Source organism: Agelaius tricolor, unplaced genomic scaffold (assembly GCF_023055355.1).
Source record: "Agelaius tricolor isolate 1412-34295 unplaced genomic scaffold, bAgeTri1.0.p SCAF_7, whole genome shotgun sequence".
In the NCBI taxonomy this organism is placed as follows: domain Eukaryota; kingdom Metazoa; phylum Chordata; class Aves; order Passeriformes; family Icteridae; genus Agelaius; species Agelaius tricolor.
Genome location: NW_027269267.1, coordinates 18,223,429 through 18,249,442, shown reverse-complemented (window position 1 = coordinate 18,249,442; position 26,014 = coordinate 18,223,429). Strand labels below are relative to the sequence as shown.

Here is a 26,014-nt window from a genome sequence, read left to right as displayed (position 1 = left end):
GCTGAACAGTAGCTTTGTTGGTCTGAAGGTTTCCGCTCACATGGCTTAGCAAGGTCCTGCCCTTAGCTGCAAGCTACAGGATTGCACCTTGAGATTTTTTTGCTTCATTTAAGTGTTTATAATCAGGAACTTCTGGAAATTCCAGTGACAACTGACTGCCAAGCCCTAACAATGGGCTCTTAAGTTTTGAATATTGCCTGACTGTGGCTTAACAAAGAAAGAATTGCAAAAAACCCTCAACTTTCTCATCCAGTAAATACTGAGATTCAAAATACCCATGACAATTTCTTAATACATTGTTGACATCTTAATGGAAGAGTTCCCTTTTCTGTAAAGGAGTAATTTAATACTTTGAGTATCTCAAAAGGGAAGCTATATCACTAAAGTGGGTTAAGGTTACATAGTACAGTTCTCTCATTTACTGTTTTCCTAGGCAATGTTTTGCATTTAATGTGCATCAGTTTACTCCTGTTGCCAGAATGAGAAGATGCTTTGGACTGAAAAACATCACCACTTAATGCTTCTAGAGGACATACATACAGAAGTTGAACTTTCTGATGAGACAAAAAGCATTATTCTGAAACATCAGTATACATTTGAGTTAATAAATATCTTCCACTTTTCCTACCAGCCTTTTATTGTTAGAGAGAGAGATCATGTTGGAGATGTCAACTATTAACTCTGTTTGCAGAGAAAATGAAAAGCAAAACTCTGACAACTTCAGAAAAATTGTGACAAGCAATAAGAATGTTTTACTTACATTAAGCAGAGATAAAAGGAAGCAAATTACTGTGATTTGGGATTTTCTAACCTCTCTGCCCCTCAAGAAGCTAGTGGGAAAAATTTGATTAGAAATTACTATCTCAGTAAGTAGTACAGGCCATTCTCTTCCTAGAAGCAGAAGCAGGATATTTCTCAAGCCAGCAAAAGGAGGAATAATAACAGAGTTGCCCAATATTATTTGAACTACTTGAGATAAGCCAAAACCACTGAGCAGCAGACAATCATCTGACTCTGGGGTTGAGCAAGCCAATCTCCTGACTCTGAAGCTAGGTTAACATCCAAGGAAGGCCAGGATTTACCAGTGAGACTAGCCCTACCACTCAAGTGTGTGGGAATGGACCTCTCAAACCTGAAGCAGCATTATCATGTCATGGATCTTCATGAGTTCTTGAAATTTGGTTAAGATCTGGTTCTCCACCTCCAAGAAATACTCCATAAATCTGAGGCTGGACTCCAGAACATAAGGCTCAAAGGTACAGAGTTTTGTTCCTCAAGTGGTATCACAAGAAGTTATTTGAAAGGTTTGACATATGAAGATAAACTCTCCTTTGAATTTGTCAAAATCCATACTCAAATTATGAATTACATTTGGTTGTATAACTTAAATCCTTTCTATACCTGCTTTAAGATTTCTAAAAAAGGCTTACATTTTACATGTATAAACAGTCATCATCCAAGTTCAATAGAACTATTTTAAAGAGTACACACACTCATTTTTTTTTCTAAAATAGTTATTTTATAGTCCAAGAATTATGATTTTGGAGTAGGAATTATTAGAAAATACCTTAAAAATATATTTTCAAAATCTGTAACAAAAAAATGACTCAATCCTAATATTACATTCTTCCAATAGTCATCAATTAAAATACCAGTACTTATCTGTAGAAACAACACAGAAATACTATAGAATACAAAGCAGTATAAGTACCCATGAAAATATAAATATTATTTAATGATATAACTTTAATAATTTTTTTTTCCAAAGAAATTTAGTCAGTAGTTTCTAGGACTTGGCCAGTCTCCACACAATCATATCTGAACTGAGCTGAGCTTCTGCTATTTTCAAAGCAGTTTTCTGGTACAGGGCACCATTTAGTGTTTGGTTCATACTTTGCACACTCTCTTCCCTCTCTTTCTGAAGTTTCTTTCTGAATTTCTGGACTCCTTCCTCAGTGTCCAGTAAAGAAGCCAGAGGAGCATTATTGATTTTCTTGCCAGACTCATTTCCCCATGTCAAACTGTTTCCAGCTTTAGTTTCTTTTAAGAAGGGAGAATTCTTCAAGGTGAACATTTCCTTTTCCAGAGCCAGTGATAACTGTTCAGTAAGCACTGCTTTGCTTCCAGATCTCAGGAGTTTTACACTGCAGCTCGGAGGGAGAACTCTAGTGAGGCTGTGAAGGCACTGGAACAAGACAGTCAGATTTCTGTAAAACAAAATTATGATGGTGTCAAAAAAAGTATACTCTGTAGTTTCCACCTATCACAGAAATATCCTAGCCAGGTAAAAGATCAATCCAAACACAGGAATAAAAGATACAGAAAATGCAATCAGAGGCCATAAACAGGGGGCTCAGTAACTATTAACAAAATGGGATCAAAAGTGAATAGTGAATAGTCAAAATGAATAGCAAGTAAAATCACCTTTCAAAAGGAAGCAAATTCTTAAGAGTAAAAATTTTACTGATTGATTGCTTAAACATTTCAGTCTTTCCTCTTACATAGAGGAAATCAACTCCTAATTTGAGGAAAAGACTGAACCTCACTACAAAATACTCTTATCAGTTACACCTTTTATTTTTTATTTTGTAGCTTGAACTCTTCAAAATGGCAACATTTGTCAATATCCCAGAAGTACTTTTTATGTTATAAGCCTTAACCAGCTAAGTCATGAATTGTGGCAGCATTACTAACTTGCCTAACCTGACTAAGGAAATATTTGTCCAAGAATCTGCATAAGAAAGGACATCAGTCAGACTCTTCAGATTATTTCCTTTTCATAATCATGGTAGATAGGAAATAACCATAGCAGAAACATGTACAAAATGAGACTACATTTATATTGCAATACTAAACTAAAAAATGACCTAGCAATACATTTAATTTAACTTGGGGTTTGTGGTTTGATTGTTTTTGTTTTAATATTAATATATAAATATTTAATATTTAAGGTTATTTTTAAATAAACACATTTTGAGGAAAAAAATTTAAAATTACACATTATACTAAGAATAATGTAAGAAAAAAAAAGAATATAAAATTATGATGCAGCCAAATGAAGAGAAGGAATAGTACCAAGCAGGCATTAATGGAGACTACACCTATTTGTAATTCAATGTTCCAGCCTAGAGAAAATGAAACAACTCAGTTCAGGTTCTTCCATAGTTCTGATCTGAAAACAGACCTGAAAACAGGTCTGTTATTGGTGACTGTTACCATATCATCATATTGGCAGCCTACTGGTTGTGATTCTGGCTGCTGTTTATAGTACCAGTAAGAAATAGCACAAAGATAAAAAAGGGTGTCTGGAAGATGAATATAAGCTATGCTTTTCAAGTGATTTTACCTGCAAAATATCGTTAGAACTCCTTCAAATGGATTTTTCAGGGCCCAATTAAAAATTGTACCATGGACATCTCCCTCTTTATGACAGAATATGTTGTCCTGGCATTCCTTAAATGGTGTGCACTCCATTTCTCCCAGTAACCATGAACTGACTGGAGTCAATGTGCAGTCACAAGACACAATCTGAAAGGAGAATCTGACAGACACTGCAAGGACAGCAAGTATATCTTCCATGGAACCTGAAAGAAAATAGAGTAGAAAAAGGTATTTGAACTAAATATTTTGATCATGCTGCATGCATTAAATGAACTTTGATTTTTGGCTCATATTCCCAGTTTTTTTGTGAAGGATTTGCACTTGACTTCAGGCATTCTTTGGCAGTTTTCTTCTCACCTAAATTCTTATCCCTACTTCTGTCAAGCAAAAGAGCTGATTAATGGAGCACCACCAGTATAATGAAAGCTCTTCAGATAAACATCACCTTGCCAAAAGAAGACTATTAATAGCCTGTGATAGTAAGATGACATGTTGGCTTTAGCAGTGACACAGCATTAAAGGAAGAAAAATGAAAATTCATTGCGAACAATAAAAAAGCTATTTCATTACCTGAGCAAAAGCCCAGTTCAAAATCAATTCAATCAGGAATATTGAAAGAAATGAAAATAAATTACCTTAATATATGTGTAGATGAGGAAGAGCTTCAATTACTTTGGTATTATTTAAGAGGTAGTAGTATGTCAGACAAAAACTTCTGTATCTAGTTACAGTATCTTATTTATAGAAAAAACATAGGCTTCAGCATTCTGTACTCAAACTTATCTTCAAAATTATCCTTTCCAGATACCCTCCATCACCAATGCTAGCAAAACCTTACAGCAACTCACTAAACATTTTTTCCAATTTGAAAAATGTTCCATCTCCTATTTCACCCAACTTTAATTCCCAAAAAGTCTGTGCAGCTTGTGTTCAGAGAGAAACTTAACTGGGCACCAGCTAGAGTAAACAGAATAATTAAAAATATATATTTATAAATCCAAAGTATATAAATCCATTTACCTGTACAATAACTATTATCCCTTAGCATCTTTATTGAATATCTGCCATTTGAAATATCTTCCAGACTTAATAAAATTTTCCCACAGAGTACAGCAATCTTTTTGCTCTGCTGTAAACCATCATTCTGATGGTTTTGCTTCCTGGCATGCAGAAGAACTACACAGCACACCCGATGAAATGCCAGTAGTGGTGAAAGGCTGGTGACAGCAGTGACTGTCTTTGCTCCATCCAGCTGAATCCTTGAAGATCTCTTAGGAAATTCTTTCTTCAGATCATTCTTGCTATGCAAGTCCAATTTCATCTTTTTTGGAGGAGGTTCAATTTGACCTGGGGAGACTGCCAATGCTGAGAAGGCTTTGTTCAGCTTAATGATTTTACTTTGACACTTGATAATTGGAGGAATCGAAGAGAAGTCTTGATCCATCACTAGAGATAAACTGACATCACTCAGTGACCTGTGAAAATCCATACAATATGACTGCACTTCCAGTTCACATTTTTGCCTTCTGACCAATAACCACAACTCTGCAGACTTAATACAGACATTTAAGACATAAATTCCAATACCATTCCAGATTAAGTCATTGACTTTGCAAAGAGGCTAAGTCCTTCACATGACTGTTTCATATAAACCAAGTATAAAGATTTTTCAAAATATGGACTGAGTTTTTGAAGAGCTTCTAGAAGTCAGACACCTCATTTCAACCAAAAGAATTTGAATGTTTAATTCAGCCAGAAAAAGCTGAAAAGTCTACATAATCTATAAAGATACTCTGTGACATCTATGGATTTTTTTTTTTAAAGATTTGACTTTCTTTTTAAGAAAAAACTGCAAAAAATATCAGTTCTGCCCTTTTGAGGACTAGAAGCTCTTCTGACACTCTACATTTTTATAGATATTCAAACAAAATTGAATGTAGAGTAAAATAAAAGGTTTAAGATACTATTACTTTGAACATGCAGCAATTTCCTGAAATGTATGAAGTACTTTATTTATTCAACACCGGGCTCTTTCAATGAAATCCTAATATTACTGTTCCAGATCCTCTCTCAATGAATATATTATTCTGTCAATCAATTCAATCTCAAGATGTCAGTGACATTTGAAAGTCTTATGAATGTCTAATTTTCTTTACAGAGAAGTATCACCACCTCATAAATCAATCTATGATATCACTGCAATCTTGCATTAGTAGGAAGCACAAAAATAATCCATAAAGAATTACAGTGTTGGGGCTGGAGATACTGCAAGTCCTTTTCCCCACAAACACAGGTTGTTGTACACAGTACTGAACTGGAGCTCAGAAGACCCAGGTTCTGCTGCTGGCCTGTCAGGTTAATCTTGGACAAATGGCTTCTCCACAGATCTTTTCTCAACTGTAAAAATGGGGGAGAGGGCTAGACTGCTGCTGGTTTTTAAAATCTGCTGAAGATTTCTGAAGTTATAAGGGAATGAATCATTTCACTTTAAAAAAAAAAAAAAAAAAAAAAAAAAAAAAAGCAAAGGCATCCCCATCAAAGCTAAAAGAACAAACACTAAAAAGGCAAAAACCAATCTTTTGCCTCAGTGGCTCTTAAGAGAGCCTGTCAAGAGGATGAGGTTAACTTTCTTGTAAAGTTACAGCAATCTGGCAGCTGAGGAAGAATACAGCCACAGCTCCAGCAGAATGGCCAGAGGGCCTAACAGGTCAGCTCCCTCACAGCCACCTGAATGATTTCCAGTGGCATCAGTAATCCTTGAGCTCAGCCTAACACAGCCTCAGCTACACTGCCTGTGGGAACATGGGTCAAAAGATAAGTTCTGACTCCACCAAAGTTTACATTACACAATTCATGTTGTAATTTTATAATTTACATAATCCTCTTTTTTCCACACTGTTTCAACTTAGTTCCCTCTCTGTAAGGGAAAATGACCTAAGTAGTATTTACAATTAGAAGCACCACCATTCTATTTATTTTAATTACTGAGTAATTAAAATAAATAGAATAAACAAATAATTTTAAAGATTATTAAAAAACTCAACCAAATTATTTTGAAGGTTTAAGTATTGTATGGTTGATTGTTCCACATAAATTACACAAAATACAAGCTATGCAAGCATTTTGATTAGGTACTTGACTAGAGGAGTTCAATTCAAAAGCTAAGTATTAATTAGTTGGTAAGAGAATTTAATATATTTTCTCTTGTGCTTCTTGAAGCAAATCAATTAGGAATGGCAAGTAGCTAACAGTAAAGCATCAGGAACCAAGCTAAGAGAGACCTTTATTCACAGCACATACTGAAATCAGCATTGCTATGTCAACACAGACTACAAAGAACCACAATTTTTGTCAAAGAAGACTCTTTTTAAAAAAAGTCTCCAGTAATGTTGTAATTATACTCACACAACTGATTTCTGGCTGTATAATGTATTTTTCTGCATAGTGCTAGAGAGCAAGCAACCAGTAGCAAAAATACTGGCAATACACATTTGAAACACTTTATGTTCAACATGAGAAAGTTCAAATTTACTGCAGAGCTTAACCTACATATTCATTTTCTATAAAACTACCAATGAAATTATGGGATAAGTGCATATACTCACAAATAAAATGATTCAGTTAGCTTTACTCCAACTACCAGGCTGTCACCCACAACACGCTGCCACAATTCCTCTGTGAAGTGCTCTGGGACTTCAGGTGCTGGTGATGTCTCTTTACCAAGAGAGTCAGGAGGATTTTCTACATCATCCCAGAGGGAGACAAGGCCTTCCTTACAGAAAAATGAGGGTTTTTAGGTAAATTAGGCAGAGATTTTGGGTATTTTTATACTGCATTACTTTGTGTTTTACCACAAGTGACTGCTGGAAGAGTTTTTAAGATACATAAAATGAAAGATATATATAAACTATAGTTTATTCTCTACAATAAATAGAATTGAATTTTCTTAAAACACATTATATCATCATGTAAAACACAACTTATTCTCTCCTTGTAAACATCATATGTCAAAATCTTTACCTGTCATACAATTAAATGTCCAAAGATATAAGGTGTTAGAATTTATATTATTGCATTTAATTGCTCAATATTCTGTGCAAATCCAGAAAACTTACAAGATGCCACAACAGTAACTGAAAGAGATCAACTCCATTTCAATTAAATGAGGTTTCTTTTGAGCAATGTACTAAAACAAGATTTTCCCAACCTCCATCACCTTCTTAGCCCATAGTTCACTCTGCCCCCATTATAAAATCAATTTTGCTCACATAGTTCTATGACAACTCCCTTTTTGTAACATGTGAGATTACAGACAGATATTCAATATCTAGGCAACTGTGGCAATTAGAACTGTACACTCCCCTCGTGTTTGTCACTAACTCTGTAAGAGGATACTCCTCCATACCACTCAGTTGTCAGGAGGTACTGTGCACATCAATTTCAAGCAGAAACAACTAAATTTACTCCTAACTACATAAACTGGCAAGTTAACAAAATGAACCAGACTTAAATAGCAGATTAATGAGTTTTGATAGTGGCAACCCCTACAGGCAAAAGGGGTAAGTGGATGATGGCAGCACCCTCTACAAATGGCTTGGCAGAATTCAGAAGTGATTTGGCACATCTCCTGCATTTTACCTCTTTTGAGTTTGGTAGAATATGGGTTCTTTCTTCAACAAGATCTGTTAATGCTCTGCAAGACTCAAGAATGACCCTCTTTTGGAGTCCTAAATGCTGCTGCAGCTCTCGAACAGAAGTCCAACCAGCCTGTAAAAGATAATCATTAGACTACTGCACATAAGAAAAGATACTAAAGCTATCAAAATATCTTTTTAGCTTTCCATTTTTATGCAAGAATCACAAATAGAATTTCTAAAAAATGTTCATGTTATGCTACCTTGCTGTTAAAATATCAATCTCAGAATCTTTCAATATTAAACCTAAAGATAAATATTAAGGTAAACTTAATCAAATTACATAGATATTCAGATATGTTTCCATAGATATATTTCTGAGTGATATCTTTCATTATTAATCCTACTTCACTTTTTCATGGAGAGCAGTTTCATCTTCTTCTCAAGATTTATATTGATTATTGGTCAAGTAAATATTTTGAAGAGTTGACAGATATACAAGCAGACACACATGTTGGCTGCATCGCTGTTAAATAAAACACAATGAAAAAATCCCCCCAAAAACCAACCAAGGCAAACCAACCAAAAAAACCCACAAACCAAGCAATAAAGAAAGAACATCATGCCAGCTTCTCAGGTTTTAAGAAAGCTCCTCAAAAGCTATTATCTGCAAAGGAACATCCTGAGAAGTGCAATGCTGTCAAGGAGAGAACTGAACTCTGGAATGCAAAACCAAACTTCTCTCTTCACCCATCCCCTCAGAAACGCCCACCCCCAAACACATAACACACACAAATCCATTATAAGCCCAAATAAAAAAGCAGATCTTATAAGTAAAGTGATGTCCTCTGCTCAAGCTGCACTGGCAAAGGACATTTAGACCAACAGCACTCATGTAAAGTTCTGCAAAAAAATTGTCACCTATCCAACTGTGAATCTAAGCAACAGATTCCAAGGAATAATCCAGGGCCAGACTTGACTGAAGAGATGAAAATGAAGATGAGTCTACAATATCTTCCTAATTTAGGTCATCAGAACACTAAGCCATCATTCACTCTCATTGGAGCCAACTCCTGAATAAACAATTGAGAACCAGAAAGCAAATGGGGAAGCACAGATGTGGAAGCAGTCAAAACGGCCAAACCTTCACTGTCGTATCCTTGCTAACCAATCTGGCTTTTGCAAGCCCTTTTTCCTCCTAAAGCACAAGAACAAGACCTGAATTCCACCACACAGCAAACCCAAGACTGAGTTGTGTCCCCCTCTGTCACAAGTGACAGGCGCATCCTCTCTGCTGCATGCCAAGATGTACTGCACTACAAGCATCAGCAGGAGTTACAAGTTTTGTGCTGTTAAACCAAGAAAATAAAAGTAGATCACCTTAGAAGAGAAAATAAACATGAACATAAAAACAAGGCAGTCCAGAGCCAAAGACAATAGAGCTGTGAGTAAATCCAGAATTAACAGCCCTTACAAAACTGTCAAGTAATGGGAGGAAGAACAGACCAGTGGACATAAAGATACTTCTTTATTTCTGCCAAAACAATCAACTAAAACCAGGAGAAACACTGTAACCTCAGCTGTTACAATGGAACTGCAGTACTCTGCCAAAGAATGCCTTCTTCAGAAGATACCAAAACACAAGTAAAAAAAAAAATTCAAAGGAGAAAACGCTGGATTCAGGCCCAAAATAGTGTATACAAAATAAATATAGAACAATTCAAAATTGATCAAGCTGATCTGTTTTTCAATTTCACTGCCTGCAAAATGCAGTTTATATTACTAGGTATAACTTAAATACAACTTCCTTATCCAGTGGACTATAATTCATTCCTGCCAAAGTTCTCACGTGGTCAAGAAAACAGCTGTGCAGATGTAAAACAACAGTTAAGCAACAAGGATGCAAAAGGGCTGCATCTGCTATTTTATCTTGCTCTAAAACACAACATTCCATGGAGACTGTGAAAACTTGATTTGATTGCAAATTTCTAGAACATCTGAATTTTGATGATAAATATCAAGAGGCACCACTTCAAGACTAAATAACCTTTGAAAATTCCCAAGCTAAGCAGAACACATGCAGTATTGCTTCAAAACAAGCATCCTTGAAATTCAATTATATATCAGATTATAAAAACCAGCAAGAGTACTTCACCTGTTCAGCAAATATAATACAGAACAATGGGGATTTCAACAAGTTAGCAACAGTGAGGTTAAAAAGAAATATCTGCACTTATTTCCAAATTCATAAGTTTGACAACTTCAAAAATTTACAGCATTAAAATACAGTAAGTTTCCAACTGCTTACAATGCTTGTGCTAGCACATGGCTTTGAAAATTAGAGATTAAAAAGATCTAAAAGCACAGAAATGTTAGGTCTTGGGAAGGATTCTATGTCTGTAAGAACTATATCAGCACACAATAGATAAAATATACAACCAGTGGCTTGTTTCCAGCAGAACCAATAGCAAGTGCAAACCAGATAATTCATTTCCTTGTGACACAGATTCACAGGGCTGTACAGCTGGAAGCCAGTTGGTGTACTGAAAGAACAAAGCTATGGAACATAGAACGTACAGCTGTCAACGGCAGGGTGGACAAGGTCATTAGATTTGTGGAAGGAGCAGCCAGTAAGAAACAGAAACTAATTTCTGCTTTGTAGAAGAGAAAAGTAATGTAATGAGTAGGGCAAGAATGCAGCAGGGAAGTCAGTTTTAAAATATGACTGCCAAAAAAGAAAAAATGCAGAAACAGAAAAAGATGCATTTGGAAGGAAGACTGCACTTCTATTAAAGCCAATAGGCCTCTAACATGCAAGCTCTAAAAAAGTAGGATTGGAAGGCACCTCAAGAGGTCTTCAATATTAATCCAGCTTCTGTTTTCTTGGTCTTCTAGGAGGGAAAAAACCATTTTGTCTACTGTTCTCCAAACAGCTTTCATTTTTTGGATGATGCACTTTAGATATCTTGTTTTTTGTCATTAGAACTAGAAAAGTCTTTTCTTTTTCAGTCTTTTCCTAATATGTCCTCCTTTTATTTATTTATTGAATGGTAAACTATTGCCAATTCATTTGTTTCATTTTTAAAGGCTGGAAATAAAATTGCCACAATACCCTACTTAGTTTTCCCTAATTCTCAAGTGACAGGAATAATAACCTTGTATCTAGTCTTTAAAGTACACTTAGCAAATTAACAATAGCCCCACATCCTTGACTCAGTATGCTATTCATGCTCTCCCCTAAAGCTTTTTTTTCTTAAATGATCTTCCTATTTGTCAATTATTACCCATTTGGTAGAGACTAATATACACACTACTGAAGCACTCACACTGGTGAGTATGTTGGGTGGGAAACTCCCAACTTTCCCCCCAGTTTGTTTTATAATGATTCTAGTTAAAAGAAGGATACATTGTAGCTTTATCTATAGTACATCTCAAAACTATCCTTATAAAACCACTAGTAACAGGACCACGAACATCAGAGGTGGTGAAATAACCACTGTCACCAATTGTGCAAATGCACTCACTGGGAACCTGCTACTACATGACCTGAAAGTTCTGTATGTAATGGGGAGCAAAAGAAGTAAACCTTCCAATTTTTTAAAGCTGGTATTTAAACACGAGTAAAATGACTGCTAAGGAGCTCTGATAAGATAGCTTCAGCATGATCTCAAACTTTTAATTAAAATTAAGTTAGACCATGACAATTACCTAAATGCACTTACAACAACTGAGAGACCTGAAACACAGATTACTACTGATTCAAGAATAAATACTTAACCATGTTGACCTTTTCCCTAAACCACTATCTTCAATAATAACAGTATCATTAGCTTCACCCTCTAGATAATGCAATGATACAGAACAGTAATTTACAGAAAACATGGAGGCAGAACTATTGAGTACAAACCTGTAATCTTGTTTCAAGGGCTCGGACAGTAAGCAAACCATTCTCTTGCAATCCTTCTGCAGCAGGAACATCATGTTTATAATTGATACCACTCTGAAAGAAAAAAAACAAAATCAAAACCCTGAATGAATTAAAAAGCTGAAAGTAAGGTATAGGCTATTACATAGCATTATAAAAATCTGGGAGAAAATACAGCAAGCCAGGAGAATCACACTATGTCTTTTAAAAGCAAAATCCTATTTTCTGAAAGCAATTCAAATTTGATAGTACATAATGGAAAGACCCAATTATGAGAAGATAATTAACAAGCACTATGGCCTTAACTAAATTAAGGGTTCTTAGCCAAAAGGTAAGCATTGTGACAAAACTATTATGTATGTAAAGCATTTTCAGCTGCATTCATTTCCCAACAGAACGTTGATACAATCATAGAAGCAAAAAAACATCTTCAGATAATTTAAGATTACAGCAGGGAATATTGTATTCAAACTTCAGGGCATTCACAGCACACATCAAATTTCACTTTGCATCAATACTTTAATGATTTGTTGAGATTTTCTTAATTTAGTAAGCACAGACTGAGTAGCTGAGAAAAGGCAAGCTCAACTTACTGCATAGTTGACCTCCCCAAGATCTGTTATTTTGAATGTACTTAACACGTCTGTATTGGAGTCATCCTTAAAAAGCAGTAACAGCTGCTCACTTCCAGAGCCAATAAAATCATCCACCAGAACACACTTCACTTTTTGCCATTTGGAAGCCACCTAGAGTAGAAGAGGTTTTAAAATACATTTATTAGAATAAATCTTGTATTTGAGATCTCATTTTGGTGAAGCTTGCTTTCCATTGAGAGAGAGCCTATTCAGTTTTGTGGAATACAATAATATTTAGAAGTTCCAACCTCTCACTCTCACCCCATCATTTAGAGCCTATGTAACTCTGGGAAAAATTAGCCATTTCTCCTTAAAGATCACTTTCCAGATTACAGGCTGCAGAGAAGATGACAACTTTTCAGTGTATTCAAACATCTGAACAGCTGAATGTTATAACATTTATTTAGAAGCAGTAATACTCAAAGATCAGTTAAAGGCATTGTACCTTTGATATTGAGAAATATCTCTGTTTCACAACAGACTTAACTATGTTTGAAATTTAAAGACAAATTTTTATAATAATGCCAGCAACTAAACGGTATAAACTTTTATTTCTTGACTTATAAAAGTCTTCCTGTCAGACTACTACAAAACCTTAGCAGAAACTTTGTCTCTCCTAATTTTAAGAAACAATAGCAAGGCCTTTTCCTGTCATTTTCATAAAACAACATTTTCTAGGAACAACTTTTTGTTATTAGGAATTAAGGCTCAAAAAGCTTTGGCGTTCCAATGAGCAGTTTATACTTGCAGTGGTATGAGGTTACTTCTAACACAAATCATCCAGGCAGACTCATAACTGCCTAACAACTTCAAGTTTTCCCACTACTGCAGTTTTCCATTAGCAACAGAAGCTTTGGTCAGATTTATAAATATATTGCTAAATGAGAAAATACAAGCTTCATTTTCAGATATATAAGCAAGCAATGGAAGCAAAACAATGTCATACTTTAGACAGGTTATTTTACCAGCAGCAACAATAATAAACTAACAAGAAATCTAAAGAACTTGAACATGCAGGTTTTTAGTTGCAGGACTTTCAATAAGACAATATATACAAAAAAGACTACAGTAAAATGGAGCTGTTTGAAGCCAACAGTACCTGTAAGCTGTCTCTCCTCTGTACAACACAGCTATTTCCAGAGGCAAAAGACACAGCAAATAGCAAATCTCTGCTGCTGGTTAGAGCTGGTGTTACTGAACATGGCTTTTCGTAAGGAAGCTCACAAACACCTTTAGGGGCACCATTTTGGAACCAAACAAGCTGGTTCTTGTGGGTTATGGCAACAAGTGATATTTGGAGCTGTTTCCTCAATCTCTCACTCCTGCAGACGTAGACAGAAGACACCACTCTGCTGTAGGCATGAGGCATGAAGCACGTGCCACTCAGAAACTTCTGTGATTGAATTGCATATCCAAAGAACTCACTGCCCCAGATGGCTCTGTCTGAAACAGAAAACCCATCTGGGTCTTCAGTCTCTAGCAGGCAAGCAGTTCTTATCCCTAAGACAACAGTGCCTTCACCCACAATTTCACCTGTCCACACCACACAAGAAAGATGAACAGGGGCACTTTGAACCACACAGGTGTTGGAAGAGATGTAGAACAGCTTGTTGGCATGTGTCCATAACAGTGATGGGCCAGCAAACAACCTGATGTCTTCTTTCAGCTCATAATCTAATTTAAAATAAAAGGATGGCTCAAATTGGTTAGAACTGTGAAGCAACAATAAAAAGTATTTGATACTGTTCCGTTTTTTCTTCTTCATCAAAATGCAGGGAAGAATAATCCCTGTTCTGGAATCTGTTGTGCAGCTACAACAAATCATTTCAATTTTTGAGTGACTGGCTCCCATGCTGAATGATCCAGAAGACTTCTGAACAAACAGCTTAGTGTCTCTGTTGAATGCCATCCTTCTGACACATAAATTCATTGTTTTATCACCTGCTTCCTCTGCACGCTTTGATTTTGACAACTGAAATACAAGGACTTCACCGTTGTAGGACAAGAATTGATCTTGCTCACCCAGAAGCATCTTGATTTATCTTTATGTATATTCCTCTACAAAAAAATCATGTGTCCCTATTTCCGTCAGGCTTATTTCTGTGTGGAAATTTTAACCTTTCTGGACATTTTCCACCTACAAAAAGCAAATAAGAAAAGAAAAGAAAATTAAATTGTTTTGGGACAAGCTGAACTGAGCCTTAAGAATAGCTATGCACTGCAAAGCAATAATACAGAATAATCTGACAATGAGGCCAGTATATGCTTTAATCTCACAGATTAATAATGAAGTTAAACAACTTTATTGAGAGATTTAACTATTAGAAATAGAAATGTTTCTTTACCAAATTCATGAATTCTGTGATTATCAACAGCTGTACAGTGTAATATAAATGGACAGAAACCAAGCCACACACTCACAATTCGTGTGATTGTATTGAAGAAGCCACAAACATACTGAGCAGACTGGAAAGTAATTGTGCTTTGAGTTCTGAAATTAAAGAACCTTCTCTCAGGCGTAGTGCTTGTTAATAGCTATAATTTATTTTTTGGTAAAATTATAAGGCCTCGAAGGAGAAAGTTCTCTGAAGATCCATCCAGTCATTTTGCGTCTAAGCAGACTCCCTCTCTCCCTCCCTCCCTCCCTCCCTCCCTCCCTCCTCGCCCCGAGAAGGCCCCGGGGACCCCGAGGGAACCGCAGCCGTCTCACCGAGCTTCACTCAACCTGCAGGACCCGCAGCGACCGCTCAGGCCGCGATACCTCCCGCTCCCGCAGATACCAGGTACAGACAAGGGCAGTGACCGCGGGCTCCCCGCCAGCGGGGCCGCTCGGGGCCGTGCCGTTCCCGGCAGGGCGGGGCCGTGGTTCCCGGCAGGGCCTCCCAGAGCCGTACTGCGGGTCCCGGCCAGCGGGGCCGCTCCGAAGCTCCCGCCGCGGGGAGCATGACGGGAGCGCGGGCGGGGGCGGGGCCACCGCTAGGGGCGGGGCCTGCCGGGCACGGCTCTCCCTGAGGCCCCGCCCCCCGGGCGCCACTCCATCCCCTTTTCCCGCCGCTCCTCGCGCTGCCGGAGCTGCCTCAGTGCGGGCGGCGCGGGCGGACCCGCTGGATCATGGCTGAGGTGAGTGCCTGCGCCCCTGCCCCCTTGCTGCTGCCCTCCTGCCCGCCTGACGGCTGTTCTCTCCCCAGCTGCCGCTCGGGGTTGGTGGTTTGGCGGGGCGGGCGGCTGGGCCCTGCCGTACAGGTGAGGGTCTGGGGCTGTCTGGGGCCCCGGCCTTCCCCTTCCTTTCACGGCCCTCCTGTTCCGTGTTTCCTTTCAGCAGCGGCAGGATAAGGGGGCTCTGATAAGCGAGACCCGGAGGCGTTTCGAGGCGGAGTACCTGCCAGGTGAGCGGGGAGCGGTGGGCGCAGGCTCTGGGGCTTGTCCGCTGTCACTTTCCCTCTTGGGGCTCCGGGTATCCTGCTTTCCCCGGTCTGGGAACGTCTGTGCCTTTTCACAGAATCTACTGGGTCGGAAAAGGCCTCCGAGGTGTTGGAGGCCAACCTGTGACTGAGCACCTGTCAGCCAGCCCACGGCCCTGAGTGCCACATCCAGTCTTTCCTTAAACACCTCCAGGGACCGTGACTCTGCTACCTCCTTAGGCAGCCCGTGCAAATATCTAATTGCTCTTTGTGTTAGGAATTTCTTCCTCATGTCCAACCTGAACTTGCCCTGGTGCCGTTGGGGTGTCTGGGTCCATGGAAGGGTGCGATGCTCAGCAGGTTTCTGTGCTGGCTCTCGGTGCTGGGTCGCTCTCTTGGGGTGCAGGATATGATGGGGCAAAGCTCTTGGTCCCTTTCTCTTGCAGCGTGTTGGCTTGGCTGGAGAGTGTGGCCTGGGACATTGCTGTGCCTGGTGTTCTTTGGGCATAAAACACGTCAGGGAAGGGGAAATGGAGGCGTTCTGACCTCACTGAGTCTGTCAAAGGAAGAGTTGTTTTTCTGGAGTAACTTGCACTTGAATTTCATGCAGGCCATAATTAAGGTCATGCTGCATGTCCAACTCGGTTCTTAAGTGCAGGTGCATTTGAATTTGTAAATGAAGGCCAGGAGATGCTGGGGATTCCTAGGGGAGAGGGAAGACTGGGGTAAGCCCAGAGTGGTTTCCTTTTATTTCAAGGTTGATTTGTATTGCTTCTGTTGGAGGAATGTAGAGTATGCTAACAATTGTAGTCGATAGGCTGTTTCATTGTGACTATATAGAGACTTTCTACTAAAAACATGCCTCTATGCAATTTTTAGTGCAAATACAGTAGAAGTCCAGTAGTTGTGTTGCCTGCATCTCCTTTAATATGAGCCTCAGTTCTGCAAACAAATACCTTGCTTTGATGTTTCTGATCAGAACTATTGAGGTTACCTTGCTATCTATCACTTTTATGTAAGGGTTATGTGCTCCTTCATTGTAGTGGAAAACTTTGAAGGTCTTGAGGGTAGTACAACTTAGTCTCATATGGTTGCTCTGCTAACTTTCATAAAGGAGACTACTTTGGCCTTGGTTAGAAATGACCTTTATTTCTGATGACAAAATTTGTTAGAAAGTCTTGAAGTAGAGAGAGCTTATATTACCATTTGATATTTCTAAGTGAATAAAGATATGGTAAAACTCAGGCTTGAGTGAGTAGAGGCTCATCTTAAAGTCTAAGTTTTTCTGTCTCTTAATGTTTTCAATTAGTGTATGTTTTCATATGGTAGGTGATTGAACTTGCTTTGTATTCTATTATCCTAGAGTCACACTCATAAATAATTATTTCAGAAAGCCTAGGACTGCTCTGGGACAGTGCAACAGTGGTTGTGGAAAAGGGATATTACTCTTTCAGTTGATCTGCTGCTTAAAATCTTGGAATTCCACAAGTTTCTCTAGTCGTAATGTTGTCTCTGTTGGGCTGGTTGATACAGCCATTAAATAACTGAATACTGTTGCAAGGTAAGCTGTAATCCTATTTGCAGAATTTTGAACACTGTTTCTCAGTAAGCCCATTTTTGGGTCATGGTTTGAGGCTCTTAGCCCTTTCAAGAAAATAGGATTAGGACTTTTTTGAGTTTGTGTTGTTAAGATTCTGAAACAAATTTAGGAATGCCACAAGCAAATTAATGTTCACATGACCACAATCAAGAGTGAAAACCACAGGATTTTAATTTTGTACTGGTCTATCAGCCTTTACTGTGTGTGTTCTATAACATATTCTTTTATGCTTCTTAATCAAAGGAATGTGGGGCTGCATGTATGCAGACACCCTCAAACCTGTGACTTTGGGTGTAAAGGTGCAAATGATTGCTTCATACCCAGGAATTTTAGTCTGCTTTCAGAACTAAGGGCACTGTCAGGCTACACTGAGAAGCTGATCCTTCCTGTGAAGTTTAGTGTGGTTATAGAATTGTGGGCCTCTACAGAGCAAACTTTATTCTTTTTACATGTGAACTGCAGGTATTAAAGTTGGGGAAAAGTTTTGTGTTTTGGTTTGGGTTGGTTTCTTTTTTTTTTTTTTTCTCTGGAGGTTGCAGCTGCCACTGTTTTGTTTTCCCTCTGGGGAAAACCATGTAACTGGTTATTCTAGAAACACAGTAATTCTGATCATCAAAGATGAAGTGATTCTTCCATATTCTGTAACTCATAGTTACTAGCTTCCCTCCTGGCCTTCCTCATGCAGGAAGATTTGGTAATGGTCAAAAGTGCTGTGATGGCCTTTACAGTAATGTTTACTTTTGCTATGAAATGAAAATTTAGAGGATCTTTGAAATCTTGCTGTTTCATTGAAATTATTTATTGGCAGAATACAATCTTTAGATTAAAGTAGAATCTACAAAAATATATAGCTGATTCAGAAAAGTCTAATTTTCCAACATGTATTATAATTATTACAATAATATGGATAGTTTTCAAGGTTAGGTGGGAAAAGTTCTGTTCAGCAACTGGAAGCACCATAAATCTGTTTTTTTGAATGATACAGTTGTTACACTCATGTGGCAAAATAAGAAGATGCTTTTGATAGCCAGACACAGTGTGAAAGTATCAGAGAACCTTACTGGTTCATCTTCCCAAAATTTGTAGGAGAACTTTCTTGCTGAAGTTATTCAGCTAATTTGGCCATTGAAGTGTTCTAGAAGGAAAGCTTGGCCACTGTTGGATCTTATCTGCAAAACAGTATTTATTATTAACTGAAATCTTGTGGTGGTTTTTTCCTCCTCAGTTAACTTTCTAGCTGGATTCCAAAGACAGCTTCAGTTCTTGTGAGGAATGTATGTCCCAATAATGAAACCCTTGTATTTAAAAGGTTTATCTCCAATAGTGCCCCTGTTAGCCCAATAGACTGGCAAACACTGATGTGGTGGGCAGACAGCACTTTGTCTCCACTGGTTTTGGGCCTAATTTTCGTTTTGCCTGTTTAGAGTCTTTGTGAGAGTTGGTGATGTAAATGATTTTACTGGTGAAAGGAACAATGAAAACAGAAGAATTTTTTTTCTAGCACTGACTGGCACTAACAATGTTTTCTAGCAAACAAGCGTGTCTTTTTCTATAGTGACTTTCCATTCCTTAGAGGATTTCTAAAATTAGCTTTTATTTCTGGGCTCTTACTTTCTATTTTAATGTTGCAGTGGAAATTATTTACAATCAAGTCTTGTTTGATTTTTTTTTTTCAGTAAACTAGTTTTCTTCATATTTTTTTTTGTATATTAACTGTTTCTAATTGCCTGTTATTTCCTGGCCCTCCCCACTTACATCCTTTTCGTTTCTCCTTTAGGCAAATCTTAATTTTCGAAAACATTTTGCAAGAGAGGTTTCACATCCTTCCAATTTAAAGGAATAAATTTCACCATGACCTTCTTTAAGCCAGTAGCAAAGGTGTTTTGTTAATCTTATGAGCTGATTGCAAATAAATTTTTAGACATATGGGACACCTTTAAAAAAGGGTAAAAAATCAGTGATAAGACTATTGTAGAAGACTCTTAAAGTAATGTTTTGCATACCTGCATGTCTTTTTATGCTCTGAAAAGTTTGTTTCCCCTGGTTCTTAGCTTTCAGGCTGAGACTGGTGGAAGAATAAGATGGGAAACATACTTTCATGAAAGGCTCTGTAACATTAATGATTGAGCTTTTTATTGAAAGCAGTCTTTATTGTCACTGACAGTGCTCAGCTTTGCTAAAAGTTTGTTTCACTTTGTGAATGCAGAAATTTTGTTTGTCTATTGCTGCTTGAGGTTATTGAAATAATTCCTTATTGAATGGAAATAGTGTTTGGTTTGATCTTTGTCCCTGTCCTTTTATGGCTACTGACCTTCTTAAATTGTTTCTAGTCTTGCTGATTTTCTCATGCAGCAACTGAAGGCACATACCTGAGTTGTTACTTAGTTTAATGTTTGGCATCAACAGTCAATTAAAATGGGTTTCCTCTTTGTAGCCAAAGTCAGAGAAATGATTGTGACCATTTTAGACCAAGAATTCTTGTCTGGAATAGCTTTAAGACAGTAGTTAAATTGAGTCTCTTTGTGTAAAGTAACACTTGACATACTTTTCTAAGTTGCTTTTTTTCTCTGCTTTGTACAATAAAGTTTTTGGGTTTTTTCTCTATTAGAAGATATGCAGGTGCTGTCCCTACTTAGCTTTATGTATGGCTTGTTCTGTTAACACTACTTTTCTAGATAAGAGTTTTTTTCTGAAGGGAGAGGTCATTCAGGTTTTTAATTCTGAACTCCTCTGGATTAATTCAGTGCGTGACTCAGCTGTGCTGCCTAATTTTGAGTCCTGTAGTTACTCTTCTATATTCTTGCTGAATATTCTCAAATTTGTATTATTTTTCCTAAAGCATAAACACTAGAAGAAAACCCAGCAGCACAGCACTGTTCTCCTGGTAATCACAGAACAGGTCAAGTTGGAAGAGACCATAGTGGCTTGTCTGGTCCAGCCTGTTCAAGCAGGGTCATCCTGGAGCACAGGGCACAGGTTTGCATGCAGACAGTCCTTGGATGACTCCACACCCTCTCTGGGCAATCTGTTGCAGGGCTCAGTCACACACTGTGAAGAAGTTCTCCCTCATACTCAGGAGGAACTTCCTGGACATCTGTCTCAGCCATTGTCTCTTGCCCTCTTGCTGGGCACCACTGAGAAGAGCCTGGGCCCATCCTCTTCCACCTCCCTGCAGATTCTGACAGATATTGATGAGGTCTCCTCTCACTCATCTCTTCTCAAGGCTGAAGAGGCCCAGCTCTCTCAGCCTGTTCTCATTAGAGAGGTGCTCCAGTCCCTTAATCTTGTTTGCAGCCTTCCACTGGACCTGCTCCAGGGGCTCCTGACATGGAAATTAGATGGCATTGAAAAAAAGAGTAACAAAGAAAAGGGATTTTGCAATTTGTGCCTCAGAAAACTTAATGAAATCTTCTAGTGAAAGTATTGCAGTGAAGTTTGTGTGCATTTAGTTTTATGTAATTCTGCACTGTTTTCAGAGCTGTTCTCTGGTATTAGAGAAGATTCTTTATGTTGAAACACATTAATTAAGTGGTAGAGTTTCACTGGAAACTTCTCAGCTTGAAGAAGACAACTTTTAGAAGGGCAGAATGTGCTCATGGAAAGGACAGAAGTCCTCACTAAAGCAAAAATAAAAAAAAGGAAGGCAAGTAATATAAGAAGTTACTGTTCAAATAGCTTTTGTCTTCTTTTCTCTTGACTTCAAATGCCCAATGAGAAAATGAAAGTGACTTTAACAAACTATTTTCAAAATAAGGTTACATACCTGGTCAGTTTTATTCACTCAGATTTTCCTGAAGAGCTTTCAGCTAAAGGAATAAAGAGGGTTAATAATGGCCACATCTCCTTACTACTGCCACTCCCTTATGTGGAATGTATAATTTGTCAGATTGTGTTTTTTCTTGCTTTTTTTGGATCTGAGTCTTGCTTAGTTTCTACAGCTTCTGGGGTCAATGGAAAAATATTGCAGCATCCCAGTTTTGCCTCTTCCATGGGCTATGGAACTATCCTATGATACAGAAAGGTTTGAGTGTCTTGGACTGAGGGAGCAACCAGGTTTCCAAGCCTCTGGACTATAAAATGTTACACAAAAGTCTGGCACTGCTGCTACACATGTGGTTTTCAGAAGCCCTTTCTGAACAGAAATATCTGGTAGTGCTGTTCCTTGTGTTACCTTTGGGGTGAGTGCTGTGTGTTCCAAATACCTTCTAAAATTCTGTTCATTATGGACTCAGTTACAGAGCTGTCTCTCTTCCTGAGCTGAGGGTGACTAAACTTAGTGTCTCAGTGTCCTAGTGGCAGTCCTGCAAGTGTGAAGAAGCAAGCACCTAATTCTCCTTTGAGAAAAGCATTGGTATATGGTTACAGGTATCTAAATGGGTAGGCTTGGAGATTAAACTGAAGTAACCTACCTCAGACATAGTTCCACCTGAATTTCCATATGGGTGCCCCTCAAATACTGTTTCTTTTTTGGCCTCTTAGTTGTTGTGCAGGATGTATTTAAAATTTTTTGAGAATCCCAAAGTTCTTATTTTATTTCAACTAATTCTCATTTAACTCCAGAAGTTTCTAATAATACAGTAACTGCACCCAAGTGTTCCATGAATGATTTAAAATTAGAAACATTCTGATTATTTCACAGTATATTTTGAAAACAAGTTTCCAGATGTCTGTAGAATTATGTGGCATGTACAGATTTGAAGAGGAATTCCTCCTCTGAACTGACACATTTTCAATCACTGGGCTCTTGGAAGGGCTCCATCAATTTTATATCGCTCTGCTTTTTGTGTGTGACATAAAACACCTTTATTTTGGATTCACATTCTCATTCTAAATTTTACTTATTTTGTGGAAAGAATTGGATCAAACAGGTAAAAGTCATACAGTATTTAGTACTCAGTACTGTTGTTCTGTCAATCGTAACCTGATTCAAATACTGGCTTTCTACAAGTGCTTGTGGATGTAGAACTTGAATAGTTGTTTCCCCTGGTTTTAGGGTATATTGTAGTATATATGTAAATTCAGATTATATGTGTCTTGTTGAGCACTTAGTTACAGAAGAGGGGGAAAGATGCTTTTTCAACTATCCTAATCACTGAATGCAGCTTGCTTTCCATTGATGTTGGAAGTTTGGATTAAACATGTTCTCTGTTTCTCTTTCACTTTCATTTTCTTAAAATACTCACAAATTTAAATGTCTGTTCTTAAAAATATTCTCTAAGTTCAGAGTTTGGGGAAACTTGTCAGTGGCTGAGAAATGTGTTCTGAGGTTTGTTCCATGTAATGGTATGTCAATGGTTTTAAATTACAGTTTAATACAAGGTGCACAATTCTCTCATTTTGACAGTTGTGCTCTCAGACAGATACTGAAAGCAAAGAGAGCCTCAAAAAGTGGTGTGAACTGTTATCATGTTAGTTTTTACCTGGTGGTGGGTTTTCTCTTTAATTACAGAGTACCCTAATCCCTTATTTATATAAGATACACATGGGACTGATTTCAGCCAAGTACTTGGCTGATTAACTGCAGTCAGTCATAGCTGGAAGGCAGTGTGTGTTAGAGTTTATCAAACCAAGGTGAAATGAAGTAGTTAACTTGAAACTAAGTACTGCTAGCTTTTCATAGACAAAACTTCCTAAATCATTGGGGGAATTACAAATTTCAAATGAGCAGTTGAGACTACAAAATTTCACTCCCAGGATTTTTGCAGTTCATCTGTGGTTCCTCTAGAGCCATAGAGAAGTTAAATACTTCATTTTGGTGCTGAGTGATCACTTCACTGGGCTCAGAATATAGGAAATCAGCTGTCCAGTGCAAGTATGGAGATGATGAGAAAAGGAACTTCAATAGTTAAAAAGATTTTAGTGGATTAGAGGCTTTTGGGCAGAGGAGAAAGTAGGGGACTAAGATTAAGGAAAGTGGGATGAAATTCTAGGGTTATCTAAGGAACAAAGTAAAGTAGTGGAGTGTGGGATTAAGGGAGGGAGAAATTTGAAGCCTAATGAAGAAGGGAACACAGTAGATGATGTATGTGAGAAGCAGATGTGAAGAGATGCATTGGGGAGTGCAACTGCAATTTAGTGAATGGACACATTTAAATTGATATACTCTTGCAATTATATTGACTGATGTAAATTGAAAGACAAGTCAAATAGATCATGTTTTTGCATGTAGGCCAGTAAAACAACAAATATTAGCAGAATTTAGTGGTGTTTTTTTCGTAACCCCTTCCTCAGAGTTGTCTGAAATACACATTGCCAAGCCATTCCATCACTGTTCTAGATAGTTGTAAATGGCTCTGAAGGCAGTTTGTTATTGACAGAGGAACAGTTCTTTCCAGTTTGTGAAAATTAAATCTCTTTTATTAACAGTCTTAATTTTTTTCCATGGTAATCATGAATTTAAGTGAATAGTTTAAGAGTTTGGTTTTTTATTAGTTAGCAGAGATGTGTATCAGTGTCTGTTGCTTTCAGAAGCCTGTTTCTATTATGGGCTCTTGATTTACATTCTATTTTTACCAATTTCTCAGACAGGGGATCATTGATTTAAAAACTAGGCTTTTGTTTAAGTGTATCTACAGTAGAAATAGGTCCATTTAGCATTTGTGTTTTACTTTCTTCTTTAAAAATAAAAAAACCCAGGGCAGCAGTAAGTCTTGTTTCATCTGAAGTACTTCCAAAAGCATGTAAGCCTCTTGCCATGTTGCTAATGTGACACTAGAAGATACAAGAAGCCTTGGGGGTTCTGGTGCTACTCTGGAATTGCATGTAGTTTTTCTTGGGTAGGGTAACAATTTATAACAAGTGTAGACTGTAATTTTTTAAAATGAAAACAATTTTGTTTAATGCAATAATGTATAGTGCATGCTCAAAACCAAGAATTTTATTTGTTGTCTAACATGCTGATACCTTTAAGTTTGAGAACATTCATCAGTACACAGATTCTGATATATATACTATTTCATATTAATTGCACAAAACTGGTTTTAGAACAATTACACCTGTCCCAAATGCACCTTATGTTTTTTTTTTTTGTTGCATAAGGATCACAGAAAATATTTTTCTAGTGAGAGTAATGTTGTAGTGTCCCTAAATATCATTGCAGCAGATTAATGGTTTTTATTGATTTATCGTGCTGTGCTTTGTTTCCTTAAATTTGAAACTGCAAGAGAAATCCTATGTACCAAGTGGATGCTTATAGACATAAGCTTAATAAATTTCTGCATGTTTCTGTAGCAAATTCTATAGACACTAACTTATTTATTTCCTAGATAAATCAGATAAATATGATTCTAGAGATGTGGAGAGACTTCAGCAAGATGATAAATGGGTTGAAAACTACTTGATTTGGCGTCATGATGTTGTGGATGATACATTAAAGATGATTGATGAAAGCTTTCAGTGGAGGAAAGAATATACAGTTAATGGTAAGCTATGTTATACAGTGATTTCAAAGGTGTGTGTTGCTTTCCTATTGAACTACTGCTGACCTCTATATGTAGTTTCATTAGTAACCTTTTAAAGGTTTGCAAGTACCAGGAGAGCTGAGCAAGAACTTTCAAAAAAGGAAAAAAAGGAGGAAAAGTATTGCTTTTTATGTTGACCAGTAGTGTTTTTTTTCTCGGTTTTGTTGTGGTTCCAAATGTCCATTGAAGGGGTGTTTAAGGAGAAGGAAGGAAGGCAGCTATCTCTTGCTTTGTCTCTTTGCATCATAGAGCTCTAAAAAAAAAGGCAAATAACAAAAAGCCTCACAACAAACAGGGCTGTCTTGTTCATTGTAATAGCACTGGTCTGGTACATTAAAGATCTCATTTTTGCGTGTCCAGCCATCTGTCTGTCTCTGCCCAGACACACGTAGGGTGGTTCTGGGGCAGCCCTTGCTTCAAAGGACGAGTCTGGACTCTTCAGTTTTTTGGTCTTCAGATTGTTTATTATTTCTTATCTACAGAATTTTCTTTCTGCCCAGCAGAGGTCTGACCAGCAAGGCAGCCAAAGGCACTCTGACCACCCACGGGGCGGTCATGTCCTTTTATACTAAAATCTACGTATATCACATTTACCTTTATTTCCCAATACCTTTCACCCATATTAGCAAGTGCACCTTCACCATGGACCAATCCCCAGGTGCCAACATCACCACAGAAAATGGATGACAAGAAGAAGAAAGAAGAAGGACATGACATGCCCTGATCCCTCCATCTTGTCTCCATAACCCCCCTGTACCAAAACCCTAAAATCTATATTTCACCCTGTAAATACATCATTCCTGCACCATTCACTCCCAAGTGACTTTCATGTCCTCAAACAGGTGGCACATCCCTAGAGGGATCGAAGTCCAGCCACCAGATGCTCCTGGCAACATTCCAGGATTTCCGAGCTGCCCAAGGGTTCTCTCGGTAACTCTGGACATCCGGAGTGATGTGCTGAGTTCCCACATTGTGCTG

General features: G+C 37.9%; 2 protein-coding genes across 3 annotated transcripts in view; one reads left to right on the top strand and one right to left on the bottom strand.

The window, feature by feature from the left end:
• Positions 1-1,612: 1,612 nt before the first annotated feature.
• FANCB (FA complementation group B) lies at positions 1,613-15,505 on the bottom strand. Its single transcript, XM_071430489.1, has 9 exons — positions 15,286-15,505; positions 13,675-14,712; positions 12,534-12,686; positions 11,923-12,015; positions 8,020-8,148; positions 6,987-7,153; positions 4,402-4,856; positions 3,347-3,584; positions 1,613-2,207 (listed from the first exon to the last, which is right to left on the bottom strand). The coding sequence occupies exons 2-9, from the start codon at positions 14,605-14,607 to the stop codon at positions 1,787-1,789; spliced, it is 2,589 nt and encodes an 862-aa protein (XP_071286590.1). The 5' UTR covers positions 14,608-14,712; positions 15,286-15,505; the 3' UTR covers positions 1,613-1,786.
• Positions 15,506-15,560: 55 nt separating this feature from the next.
• Positions 15,561-26,014, top strand: part of MOSPD2 (motile sperm domain containing 2) — a 33,228-nt gene continuing 22,774 nt past the window's right edge. Inside the window, exons 1-3 of one of the 2 annotated variants that reach the window (XM_071430486.1) lie at positions 15,561-15,695; positions 15,895-15,961; positions 24,842-24,997. In XM_071430486.1, the coding sequence (XP_071286587.1) occupies positions 15,687-15,695; positions 15,895-15,961; positions 24,842-24,997 (232 nt within the window). In that variant the 5' untranslated portion in view covers positions 15,561-15,686. The remainder of the gene's footprint in view (positions 15,696-15,894; positions 15,962-24,841; positions 24,998-26,014) is intronic. The other variant, XM_071430487.1, reaches the window with a different exon arrangement.